Source organism: Lynx rufus, unplaced genomic scaffold (assembly GCF_022079265.1).
Source record: "Lynx rufus isolate CCGP_SWC_20201006 ecotype Redwood Valley unplaced genomic scaffold, mLynRuf1.p SCAF_3, whole genome shotgun sequence".
NCBI classification, from domain to species: domain Eukaryota; kingdom Metazoa; phylum Chordata; class Mammalia; order Carnivora; family Felidae; genus Lynx; species Lynx rufus.
The window spans coordinates 80,312,015-80,324,439 of NW_025814845.1; the positions used below are offsets into that span (position 1 = coordinate 80,312,015).

At 52.8% G+C, this 12,425-nt stretch overlaps 1 protein-coding gene across 1 annotated transcript; it reads right to left on the reverse strand.

The window, feature by feature from the left end:
• Positions 1–5,511: 5,511 nt before the first annotated feature.
• CUNH4orf54 (chromosome unknown C4orf54 homolog) lies at positions 5,512–10,917 on the reverse strand. Its single transcript, XM_047090840.1, has one exon. It carries the CDS (start codon positions 10,915–10,917, stop codon positions 5,512–5,514), a length of 5,406 nt encoding a protein of 1,801 aa, XP_046946796.1.
• Positions 10,918–12,425: the final 1,508 nt, after the last annotated feature.

Sequence of the window (12,425 nt, forward strand, 5' to 3'; positions counted from 1 at the left end):
GCAGCTAGAGATAATAACAGACAGAGGAAGCCACAACAAAGTTAGAAAAAAATTGAAATGAACAAATCAATTCAGGAATGTGATTACAGAATGAACTGCAAATGAAATGCCAGGCTTATGGCCCCCGGCCCTGACACCTGGCCTCCTACAGGAAGCTGCAAAGAATGTGCAGGTGAGGGAGCAGGCAGGGAGCAGTGTCCTTCAGGCCACCCAGGTGGTGATAAAAACAAACCACAGAAAGAAAAGGTGAGGAGAAAGAAGGAAGCAAGGTGGGACATCCAACTAAATCAACTGCAAGTGAATGGGAAAAAAGAGTCCTAAAAGGGAATAAAATTGCCAAACAAGGTCACCTGGGTGGCTCAGTCCATTAAGCATCCGACTCTTGACTTCAGCTCAGGTCATGATCTCGGGGTTTGCAAGCTCGAGCCCTGCTTCAGGCTCCGCGCTGAAAACACAGAACCTACTTGGGATTCTTCCCACCCCCACCCCCCCCCCCCCCGCACTGCTCCTTCCCTGCTCTCTTTCTTTCTCTCTCAAAGTAAATTAATAAACATTAAAATTAATAAAAAAAAATAAAGTTGTCAAACAAAAACAAAAAGCAACGAACAGAAAGTAAATGAAATTCTCAGACCAACGCTAAAAGAAGAAAGAGATAGGTAGTGAACTGGTTGGACAGACACCAGGAAGAGGGACCACCAAAGAAGAGACCACCAAAGGAGAAAAAGAAAAGGGGAAATGAAGAGCAAGAAAGAAGCAAACTGGAAAAAGGCTCTCGCATGGGATACTTTGGGTTTTTAGTCCCAATTCTGCCTTCAGGGGCACAGTGACTCATGAAAGGTCACTTAACTGTTCTGAGCCCCAGGTTCCTCCTGTAATTTCAATGCAAGAGACAGGGTTCAACCATCTGAGGACCCCTCTAGGGCCTCCTTAGAACTTTCCAGAAACAGTTGCCCCTGCATCCAGCCCCTCTCTCTTTCCACTTCAGCTGCTGATGTGGGGGGCTCTATTGAGCCGTGGAAAGAACCTGGAGGAAGTAAGAAGAAAAGAAAGACCAACATGTAGGAGCAACATAAGGCACACTCAGAAATGAAACGACAAATAGATCAAGTCTTATAGGAAAAACAGAAGACATTCACTGAAACAAAATAATTGCGTTAACCGCTGTGTGGCAGGCATGATGCCAGTTGAAGTTTTCTTCTGTTATTATCACCTATTGACTTTATCTTTGTGTCCTTGTAAATGGTATTTATAATCAAGTCTCAATTCAAATTTTAAAACAGAAAGATGGTGTCTAAGTGGGTGGGCAGGAGAAAGCATGAGAGGGAATGTGTCAGGGAAGGAAAACCTCAGCTACACATGTCAAATAACAGAAAACTAAAACAAAAATGGTCTCAGCAGAAAAAGCATCGAAGATCCTGTGGAAAAGGGACTTTCAAAGCAAAAGCCGACAAACAGCAAAGGCCTAAAACAGAAAAATCCTAACGACAAGGGAGAAAATAGCCAAGTTTTGCAACTGGTGTGCCCAGCACACCGGTGTGTCGAGCATGGGCTCCCGTCATGACTACTGGCCGCACCGGTGTGTCGAGCATGGGCTCCCGTCATGACTACTGGCCGCGAGGCCACCAGCTGGGAAGAGCCTCATCCATTTGTCACAGTGTGTGACATCATTACCAAGTCAGGATAAAAGAATAATACTGCTAATTATCTTCTCAGCCGGGCTGCGACATGGCAAAGTTTGAGGAGCACAGCAGCAGTGACCACAGGAAGGAGAGAAGCAGAAAGACCCATCTGTGAAAGCAAAACTAAAGGGAAATTCATAACTGCATAAGCAGACAGAGATGATGGCACCTGGTTATGCTCAGATATACACAGGGGGACGGAGCAAAGCTCCCCAGGCTCCCTGGTACAACGGCACAGCTAAAAATAGATGCTGAAACACTTATTATTATTATTTGAGCTGGAAGGAATCTTAAAGGTTAAGACAGGACTTGAATCCTGGTCTCGCAGCTCTGCGGGCACGGATCTGTGCCCTCTTGGCTTGGGGGACCAGGTCACACGTGGGTGGGGCTCTCCCCACCGCAGAGCACACTGTAGCTGGTGGAGGGTAAACAAGAGGTTCGTGTTCCTCGGATGAATGAGGGAATTAGCGCATTTCGTTCAAACATTCATTTTACAAATGTCCAGAGAAGCACAGAGTAGAGAGCCCGGGTGTCCTGGCTGCCAGGACAGGGCTCGCTATCCTTCTCTGCCATCCTTTCTTTGCTCCGGGCCTTCGACCAAGGAACAGAGTGGCCCCCGGGGTGCATGCTGTGAGCGAGAGCCCAGAGCCCCCTCTGCAGATCCTGGCTATCCGTTCCCTGGGGACCTCAGCAAAGCCATTCCTTCTAAGCTTTAATTTTCTTCTCCGTGAAATGCTGTGACCAGATCAAGTCATTTGTGTGACTTCTTAGTTAAAAGGGGCACATAAACTCCTACTCTACCTCAAGGAAAATCTCTGAATTTTAAATCAAATTCTTAGGATATCTTGAATTGAAACCAGCTCTCAAGACTTCTCACTCTGACCATCCATAGGAGCTTCCACTGATGAATGTGTACAACGTAATTTTTTTGATATATCTGAGCAATGTTTACAATTCTTTTCACACGCCAAAAAGAACAACACACTTCTTTTTCATGTATCTAACTTTCTTCAGAAAGTGGCATAGAACTTTCAGGAAGGTAGGGCGCCTAGGTGGCTCAGTCAGCTAAGTGTCCGACTGTTGATTTCATCTCAGGTCACTATCTCACGTTTTGTGGGTTCGAGCCCTGAGTCGGGCTCTGTACTGACAGTGTGGAAAAGGACTTTCAGGAAGATGAGTTTTGAAGGATATTAGTTATCTGAATTTGGATAATAGATTTTTGCCTATATACAAAACGCTAATTGTTAGTTCCTAACAAAGTCTTCTTAAATCGAGAAGCCAGCTTTGCATTTCTATCTTTGGGGTTGGGGACTAAAATAAAAGGCTGTGCTTTCAAAAGGCAAAACCTTTTTAAAAAATTACTGTTCAAATCTCGAACACTAAAAATTATGATTTCTACCTGTGTCTGATGGGAACAACTCCATGCCTAATCTCTCCAGACTCAGCAGACAGGAGGGAAGCCAGAGGCAGCTGCTGCAGGGACACTAGGCAAGCGTGTGCCCGTGTGCCCGGTTGTTCCCTCCTCTGTGTCGTGTCCTCTCTTCCCCTGGCTTCTGCACCTCCAGGGCTCACACAAAGGCCTCGCAGGATTAGCTGCCCCAAAATAGCCTTAGGTAAACACACCACCTGTCTAGAAGATTAAAACATTTTTGCCTAGAGGCTACTCTTTTCTTTCTGCAAAACTACGTGTCTAATTCTGAGCTTCTTCCAGAAGCAGATTGAATTTTTTTACAATGAATAAAAGATTCATTATTTACCTTGAGTCCCCACACCCCTCTCTTTGTGATCATCATACACTGCCTGCTGCAAGCTCTCACAGAGGAAGAATGCAAATTCTCTGTTTCCAGAGTGCAAGGAAAACGAGGGAATTTTTGACACAAAGACCCAAGGATTTTTGAACGGTGGCTTAATGTCTAGAAGTCTAATAAATGTAATGCATAGTAACAATCCCTGAATTTGAAAAAGGTTTTATACTTTGCAATATACTATTATGCCAACTGACACTGAGGTAAATTTTGAGGAGTAGATATTTTGTTTAATTTTTTTTAATGTTTATTTGTTTCCGAGAGAGAGAGAGAGAGAGAGAGAGAGAGAGACAGAGAGACAGAGTACTAGTGGGGGAGGGGCAGAGAGTGAGGGCTCCGGGATCTGAGCTGTCAGCACAGAGTCCGACACGGGGCTTGAACTCATGACTGGTGAGATCATGACCTGAGCTGAAGTTGGATGCTTAACCCACTGAGCCACCCAGGCAGCCAGAGATATTTTTTTAAACGTTTATTTCTTTATTTTGAGAGGTGGGGAGGGGCAGACAGAGGGAGAGAGAATCCCAAGGATTCTGTCAGCGCAGAGTCCAATATGGGGCTCAATCTCATGAACCATGAGACCATGACCTGAGCCCAAATCAAGAGACACTTAACCGACTGAGCCACCCAGGGGCCCCGAAGGGTAGATATTATTGACACGGTGAGTGCCATGAGTGCTAAAGAGTTTGCATGCCCAAGAACACACAGCTGGTGAGGAGCTGAAGCTGTGAATCTGATTCAATGATCCTACTTCCTGACTTAAGGCCCTTTCATCGCACAAAGAAGCAGTGTTCCTCTGTTCCTTTTCAGTTCGGAAAAGAGAAAAATGGTTTACTTCTTTCATATAAGCAGAGAAACGGCTTCTCTCCTCTCCACCTCCCTTCTTGGTTCAGCATGATCGTACCAAAAGTGAAAGTCCTAGAAGCATATATGATGCCAACACGTCCTAATCTGAAGCAAACAGGAAAATGAGGGGGCCAATTTGTCCCCACGCTGCTGACACTTCTGTGCTCCTATTGAAGGCTGCCCCTGTCTGATTGTCTGATCGTCCTGGTTCAGACAAGCCAAACTCATTTTTCCTATCAAGTCCCCTGGAGTGTATTTACAGCAAGGATTCCTGTCTGCATTTGGATTAATTCAGATATCAGGAATCTACTTAATCTGATTTCTTCTAGAGGGGGGCAAGTGGAGGTTGATTATTTTCCGAAGGGAAAGAATGCAGATATGAAAGCGAGTGTCTTACAGGAATTAGCAGCCGTGCATAGTGGATTCGGTCTGATCAGACTGGATCAAACCCAGCAGCCCATGCAAGAAGCCACTGCAGCTGAAGAATATCCCCCTTTTCATGGTCAAGTGTGTGTGTGTGTCTAAAGACCTTGAACTCACCCTACGAAAAAGTACTCTATCTGGAAACAGAAAAACAAGAGCTTAAAATATACAGTCCCTTTGTATAAGACATTTCAAGTGAGAGAAGATGTGGAGGGAGAGAAGCCTTTGTACAGATTTTAGAAAACCTCCTAAACAAGAAAATGTCAGTGTGATTCTTCTTACTTGTGGGGAGCGACAAGAGCACCGAGAGCACCAGTGTTCCCACCCATCTCTCAGAATATTCACGCCTTCTGTCGCTGGGGCTGCCAGGAATAGAGCGAAGCTCACTCCACGAAATCCAGACCGGGTTTTCATTTCTTTCCCCTGCCAATCCTCACCAAAGGCTAACCTGACAGATCTAAGGTTCACTTCCCTCCTACTCACTGGTGGGAAAAACAGGCAGTTTGAAAAGGTCAGAGGGGGAAAGGCTGGCTGCGGGGATTGAGGAGTGGGAAGAAGAGGAAACTTGGTAAGGAAATTAGCTCCTTAATAATTTAGGTGGGGTATTGTTCTCTTCTCCCAAAACGCCCCTTTCTACAGACAACCTCCCCTGCCACTTCAAACACGAAGCAGTAGGATTGCTCTTAATCCCTTAAAACTGATTATCAAAGTAACATTCACTCACCAGCAGCTGCTCTGTTCTGCTTTCTGGTGACTGCGCATCATCTGTGTTCTACCACAAAGCTCATGGTTGTGCCATCAAAGGAGGGGGGCGCAATGATCCTCGGCCCCAGGGGTTGCGAAGAGATGCTGATGACAGGCTTGCCGTGCAGCTGGGCGAAGCCCTTGGCCCCCACGAGCTGGGATGTGGCTGCTGCGGCCGAGGAGGAAGAGGAGGCAGGAGACTGACCAGAGGCCATGAAGTATGGGGCCTCAGTGAATGTCGAAGCTGCGTCTTTGCTGGGGGGCTCTGCCGCCATGGAGGAGAGCTCACTGCTCCCTGGGGTGTGAGCAATTGGCGTGGGCTGCAGGGCACTGGTGGGCAGCACCGTGGGCAGAAAACCGGGGTAGATCATGTAGGTGGGTCCATAGGCCCCAGGACTCAGGGCCAAAGGAGGCACAGGGAGGGACATGGGAGCCACAGCCTGCTGCTGGGAGGTCATAGGCACATCCACATACTGCCCCGTCTCAGGGTCAAAGAGTCTTCGGGTCATGGGCTGTACTGGTGTGTCCACCAGATAGTACTGGCCTGTCGTCACATCCAGGAGCATCTTGCGCTGGGTCTGCTGAGGCTGTGGCTGCTGGAAGGGGTCTGCGGGGACTGAGGCCGGGCCTGCAGGTGCTGGGGCAGGCATGCTGGGTGGGGAGAAGCAGAGGACCTGAGGCTGGGCTCCCTGCAGGGTGAAGGGTAGTGGCTGCTGGTGGTAGATGGCAGTGGGAAGATGCTCGGGGCTCTGTGGCCCTTGGGGGGCAGCTACTGTCTCCCTGGGGTTGTCGGGTTTGGTGCGCCAAGCTGGCCGGCCGGTTCCACTGACCTGAGAGCCTTTGGGACTACTGGGGACCTGACTGCGGGCGCTCAGGGGTGGCAAGCTGCAGAGAGTGGTCGCTGAGGAGGCGGGCGGCCCCTCCCTCCCAGCCCCGGGCCGGCCCGGAAGCTCTCCAGCTGCAGAGCTTCCTTTAAGGGGGATGGTCAGGTAATTCTCACAGTCACTATTGTTCTTTTCCAAATTGCTGCCGTTTTTCCTATTGGTCACCTCATCAGGAGGTGCCCGTGTGGCCGGAGAGATCTTGAGGGACCGGAGTCCCTGTGATTTGATGCCCTTTGCTGCCGAAGGACTTTCTGGCGAAGGCCCTTGTGGGAACTTGCCAGCGACACCCCCAGTTTTCTGGGTGCTGCTGGCACTCACGGTGAACACATTTCGGTTGCTGGGGAGTGGGGGGAGGGGCTGCAGGGGCTGGGTTCTTTCCACATCCTTGTGGACTGGGGGAATATAGAGCGATCGAGGCCTCTCCCTGGCCAGGTTCTCAAAGGCAGCTGCCCGGGCAGACACACTCTCAGTGCTAGGGTTGGAGTTTCTCCGCTGCAGACGTTCCACGGGGCCCCCACGCAGGACCACACCGCCTTTGTTTCCCACGCCCCGCTCCTCCAGCTCACCCAGTCGTCGGGCCAGCTTGTCTGGGTCCCCCTCAGCACCCGCAGCCCCTTCCCTCTCCTCACTGGCAATGAGCGACAGGACATGGCTGTCCATCATCATGGGCAAAGGGTCACTTTTGCGCTTCCACTCGTTCCTGTTGAAGCTGTACAGCTCTTCCATGGACCTCACTGCGGCAGTCAGCTTCTCCAGGGCATTCCGAGATGGCTTGGGGCCTTTCCCTTCCTCCTTGACCTCCTCCTCCTTGGCCTTCTCTGGGGTCTTCTGAGCAGAAGCCTTAGAGACGATCTTGAGCACAGGCAGGTAAGACCCCTGCTCCGGCTTATTGGGGGCAATGGTGGCCACGGGCAGCCTGCCAGATGCCCTATGAACCAAGACTGTCCCTTCCGGTGAGGAGGAATTCAAGACCCTGCCGCTGCCACCTTTGCTTATGTTCTCCCTCGGCTCGCGGTCCATGCTATCTTCCCTCTGGTTCACCACGGCCTGGCACGTAATCACTATGGGGGAAAGGGATTTGGATCCGCCAGCTGCAGCGGCCAGCTGCCTGGGTTTGGGCCCGGTCAGCCCCTGCTCTGGGGTGACGCTGCCCTTGTCACTGCTGTCCCCTGACCCTTTGATTAGTTTCCTGACATCTCTCACCTGGTGGAGGGGGCCCTGGGCCTTGGACTTGTCTCTGACGTCTCTCACCTGGAACTGGGGCACTTTTTCCAGGTTGTCTCCCCGGAAGAGTTTCTGCTGCGCTCTGCTGTTGTCCTCAATGGTCTTAAAGAGGTTAGAGGCGCTGCTGCTGGCCAGTTTGGGCGTGAGCAATTTGGCAATGTTGAAGTCCGAGCTTGGCTGCTGCACGCTCCCCAGCCGGATCTTGATTTCGGGAGCCTTGGGCCGGATCACTGCCATGGAGGTGGCTTGGGCAGCAGGATACTTGGTAGCCTGCTTCCCCGGCTGCTTGTCCTTGGGCGTCTGCTGGATGTTGGGGACGAAAAGGCGAGACATGATGGTGGACTTGCTGGCAGAGATCTCTCCGAGATCAGCCCTCCAGTCGCCCCCTTTGGGAAGCTTCAGCTTCCCAATGGGGGCTTTTTCTTCCCTCTTCTCTGCCTCCTTCTCCTTCCAGGACCGGAATGCACTGTTCTGACTGCGGAGGAAGATGCCTTTGACAGTCTCTGATGCACTCTTCTTAATTTCGCAGACTTCCTCCGTATGTCCATCCGGGAAATTTCGCCAGGAGACCGCGGCGCTCTCCCGAGGAGCACTGGCTTTGAAGATTGGGGATTTAGACTCGGCTGCGGACCCCTCCGCACCTGCGTCCGCCACGCTGAGCACCGTGTACTCAGAGCCCGCCTCTGAGTGGCGAGAGCTCTGCCTCTGCAGGCCCCTCTCCCGCGGCTTCTCCCCCCGAGCAGGGCTCTCTGCCGTCTCCTTGGAGGTGCCGGAGAGGTTATGGTGGGATGTGTCGCTGACTTCTCCCCTCTCCATTTTGAACTCATGTTCCCGCTGCATCTTCTTGGAGATGACATTTTTGAGCAGACTGGAAGCAAACTTGGACTTCTTCTGGGGGCCGTCGGCGCGGGAGGCAGGCTTGCTGCTCTCCGAGGTCTCCGAGCCATCGTCAGTGTGCACCGACCCGGGGCCCTTGCTGGAGCCCCTGGTGGTTCTGCAGGGCCCAGTGGCCGAACTGGCTTTGCTGTCACTGCGGCGATTCATGGGCTCGAGAAGGGTGACCACGCGGGAGCCCGTCTGGACCTGCTTCTGGAAACACAGCGGGGTCTCCACATGTTTGATTTCCCCCTCGACTTTGCTGACCACGAACTCCAAGGCTTTGGTCTGGGACTTCTTGGACTGGATGTAGAGCTGGTCTGCGGCCGTCCTGGCCCCACCGCCCTTCCTCAGACCCGCGGCCACGGAGGCCGCACTGCTCCTCAGGAGGCTCTGCTCCACCTTGGCTCCAACACCTCCACATTTTAAGTCCAGGAAGGTCGACCACCGCCCAAAGCCGACCTCGGAGAGCGTGGAGGACTCCCGGGAGCTGATGTTCAGGGCCTCGAAGTAGGGGTAGGCGAGGCTCCGGAAGGCCCGGGAGGTCAGGTTCCGCACCTCCTTGTCGGCATCGTCCAGTTCGCTCACGGCACTGGAGGCCCCGCTGGAGTAGTCCACCAGCTCCTTCGCCCGGATGGCCCCGCACCGGGTCTGCAGGCGAGCAGGGACAGCGATGAATTTCTTTGCATGGTCCTGAGCCACGGCTGCAGCCGGGTCTTGCTTCAGTGAACTTGAATTGTGTTCAGCAGCTGTAGAGACGCGGAGGCTCATGTCGCCTTCATGCTTGGCAGCATAAATAATGTTTTGCTTTGCACGCACGTTGCTAGGCTCATTTATAGCCCGGGAAGTCGGTTTGATTGATAGGAGGATCTGGCTTGCCGCACTCCCACAGCTGCTTGCGGCGGCGGCTGCCCCTGACGCTGCCTCCGGGGGCTCGGGCAAGGGCTCACTCGGGGTGGCGGTGCCAGGCCCGGTGGGTGGGGGAGTGGGGTCACTGTCAGAGGGGCCGCTGCCCACTTCCGTGCTGCTGGTGTGGCGACCACTGCTGTCGGCGCCGGGGCGGGCCGGGTCGCTGCTGGTGGGGCTCGGAGTCTGGGTGGCATTGGTGCTAGGAGTGGTGCTGAGGTAGCAGCTGTTGTCGTCGTCCTCTTCGGTCGGGGTGGTGACGTCCCCCGGGGTCTCATCGCTGCCACCGAAGGAAGCGTAGTCCACGAACGAGTAGATCACGTTGTTGTCCTCGAAATCCCAGCGGGAGGCCAGTCCCACGTCAAAATCCATGTCCTGCTCCACCTCACTCAGCTGGATCTCGTGGGTGGTGATGTAGTGAGCCTCCTCATTTTTGGGGGGGTCCCTGCCGCCCTGAGACTTGGCAATAATGTCCCTGCACTCTGTTCCGTCTCCCCCTCCCCCTCCCCCTCGGCCTGCCCCTCCCCCCCCTCCTCCTCCCCCTGCTCTCCCCCCACCGCCTCCTCCCCTGGGCTGGCAGCTCACTGCGTTCTCACCACTGTCACTCTCAAAGCCTAAAGACGAAGAGGAGGTGGCCAGAGCCCCTGTTGATGTCGTGGTATCATCCATCTTGGAAAGGCCACCTTCTTCTGCTTTGTCCACCGGGGAGGAGGAGGAGGAAGAGGAGACGTTGCTGCCTCCGTCTGTGCGGGAGAGCTGGGATCTGGAGAGTTCCGAGGCGGCAGGATTCCTCCGGGGGGCCGGGGCCTTGCCTTCTCGACGGCTGGGTTCATCTTGGGCTTCCTCCCCGGGACTTCTAGGGGCGCCCTGGGCTCTGGGGCAGCGCCCCAGAGCGAGTGCGCTGGAGCCGGCGCTGTCCCCGTGGGCCCCAGCGGACGCGCACATCTCCACGTAGCTCGCTCCTCGCGGGGAGGAGGCCGCTGGCTTGGGCCGCGGCCGCAGCTGCTGCCTGAGCTCCTGGCTCTCTGGAGCCCCGCTCTCCCCGGGGTCGCCCACCTCCTCCGGTCTGGCCTGCGGACTCGGCTCGGGAGTGGCGCCTTCCATTCCGAGCCCTCGGCTAAGTTTCAGCGACAGGAAGAGACAGTGGTGAGCGCCGGGGCTGTCCTGGGTCCCTCCCTGGCCACGGAGGGGCTGCAGAGTGGCCCTGAGCAGGGCCCCACGTGCCTGGACCGGCCCCAAGGCCGTAGGCACCACTGCGGCGGCTGCCACCAGCTCCCAGGTCCTCAGCCCCTGTGGCGCGGTGGGGGCAAGACCGAGGGAGGCGGGAAGGCTCCCGGCTGGGGTGGCAGAGGTGGTCTGGGGCCGGGGGGCTGCTGCTCCGGCCGAGACTGGGGCCAGCTTCCCGTGGCGGAGCTGTTCTGTCCAGTTGTTTGTCTGGCACCTTCGGCGGCGAGGAGTCTGAATGCCATCGGCCACGGAAGGAGCAGCATCTGTAGGTCGACCCAGGGACTTCCAGAAATGAAAGGAAAGCATGTGCTGTTTCTTGTGAAGCCTTGTCCCTTTCCTGGATGGGGCGAGAGTGGGTCACGTCATTCCAGAAATATTTTTAGTGTCTGTTCCCCAGTCATACTGAAACCACACTTGAGGGTAGAGAGAGGAGGCTCTGCGATGAAAAGAGAAGGTGGAGGGTGGAGGAGGCATGTGGGTTCTCATTCAAATCAACCAAATGCTCTATGTAATCTATTATAGCCATGTCTAGCAAGTATGAAATTAGTCTTTACTCACTGCCATCTTTCACTCCCCAATCTGATTAAATGGCTTTTTCCCCTTGTTCTTAAATAAAATTCAAATTTGGCCTTGCGTTTCATATGAATTCAGGACAATCCGGAAAGATTTCAAAATCTCTCCTAGACATATGGGAGGCTTTATGCTTGCCTCAAAATCTATGCACTTTCTTCTTCGTTCATCTCAAATCAGATGAGTTCTGGTCATAAAACTTCCATAGGAGTAAAATATGCCATCCCTCTTTCTCCGAAGTTACACTCTATAAAAGATAATCTGTTTGTTCCAAACCAGAATCCCTTCTAGAATCCTTACTGTGTGGACTTGAAGTATAAAAGGGCAATTTTCAAAGACTTAAGACAGAAGACCTTAACTAAATAAACTTTTAATAATAGTCGTTAGAAAGGAGCACATGGGGTCAAAATTAACACTACTTCAAACTCTACAGTATCCAATCGATCTCAGAAAAAGTTCCCTAAACTTCTAAAACCGGGGCAAGACAATAAACCTTCAATTAAATATAGCCTGAGCTGTAGCCTCGTGATTCGGTTACGCTGGCTGAATTCCAGGCCTGCAGGGCGTGGAGTCAAAAGGCACAAAAGAACGACGAATACACTTACCCTTCATGAGTACAGTGCGGCTTGGAGGGAGGTTCAGAGAGGAAATGTGACCCGCTGGCATGCCCCATGGAAATGGAGCCAAAGTCCCAGTTCACTGGCTCTGAGGTACATCCATTTCAGATAATTCAGTAGTTGTGCAAGTGAATTTGCCAGGCGCCCCACGAGAGGGGTTCTGTGCTGGCCACTCTCAGAGCAGATCCTTGGGTGCTATCAGTGGAGAACCACGACCCTTGGTTTTCATGAGATCTGGCCCTCATCACCTGCCAGGCCCAATTTCACCACTATACATAGTCTATGTGTCACTTATGCCGATTGAATAAAGCACTATTTTAAACATCCACATTTGTGGGGAACAAAAATAACATCATCACCCATCCCCTTCCAATGTGAAAGCCACCCCCGCACAGAAAAATGTTCCTTCTTCTGGATAGGCGTGGGGGTAGGTATGGAGTGGGAGCCCCTAATAAGTGAAGCATTTACCTTCCCATACCCGAGACGTGGAGAGTACAGCATTGCCGTTCTGCCCCTGACAACTTGCTTCTGCCCACGTCATTGCCATTAAAAACATGACATAAGGAAATACTGGAAATATCAAGTATCATGGTGTGGATATAAAGCCAGAGCACTAGGCGGAGAGTA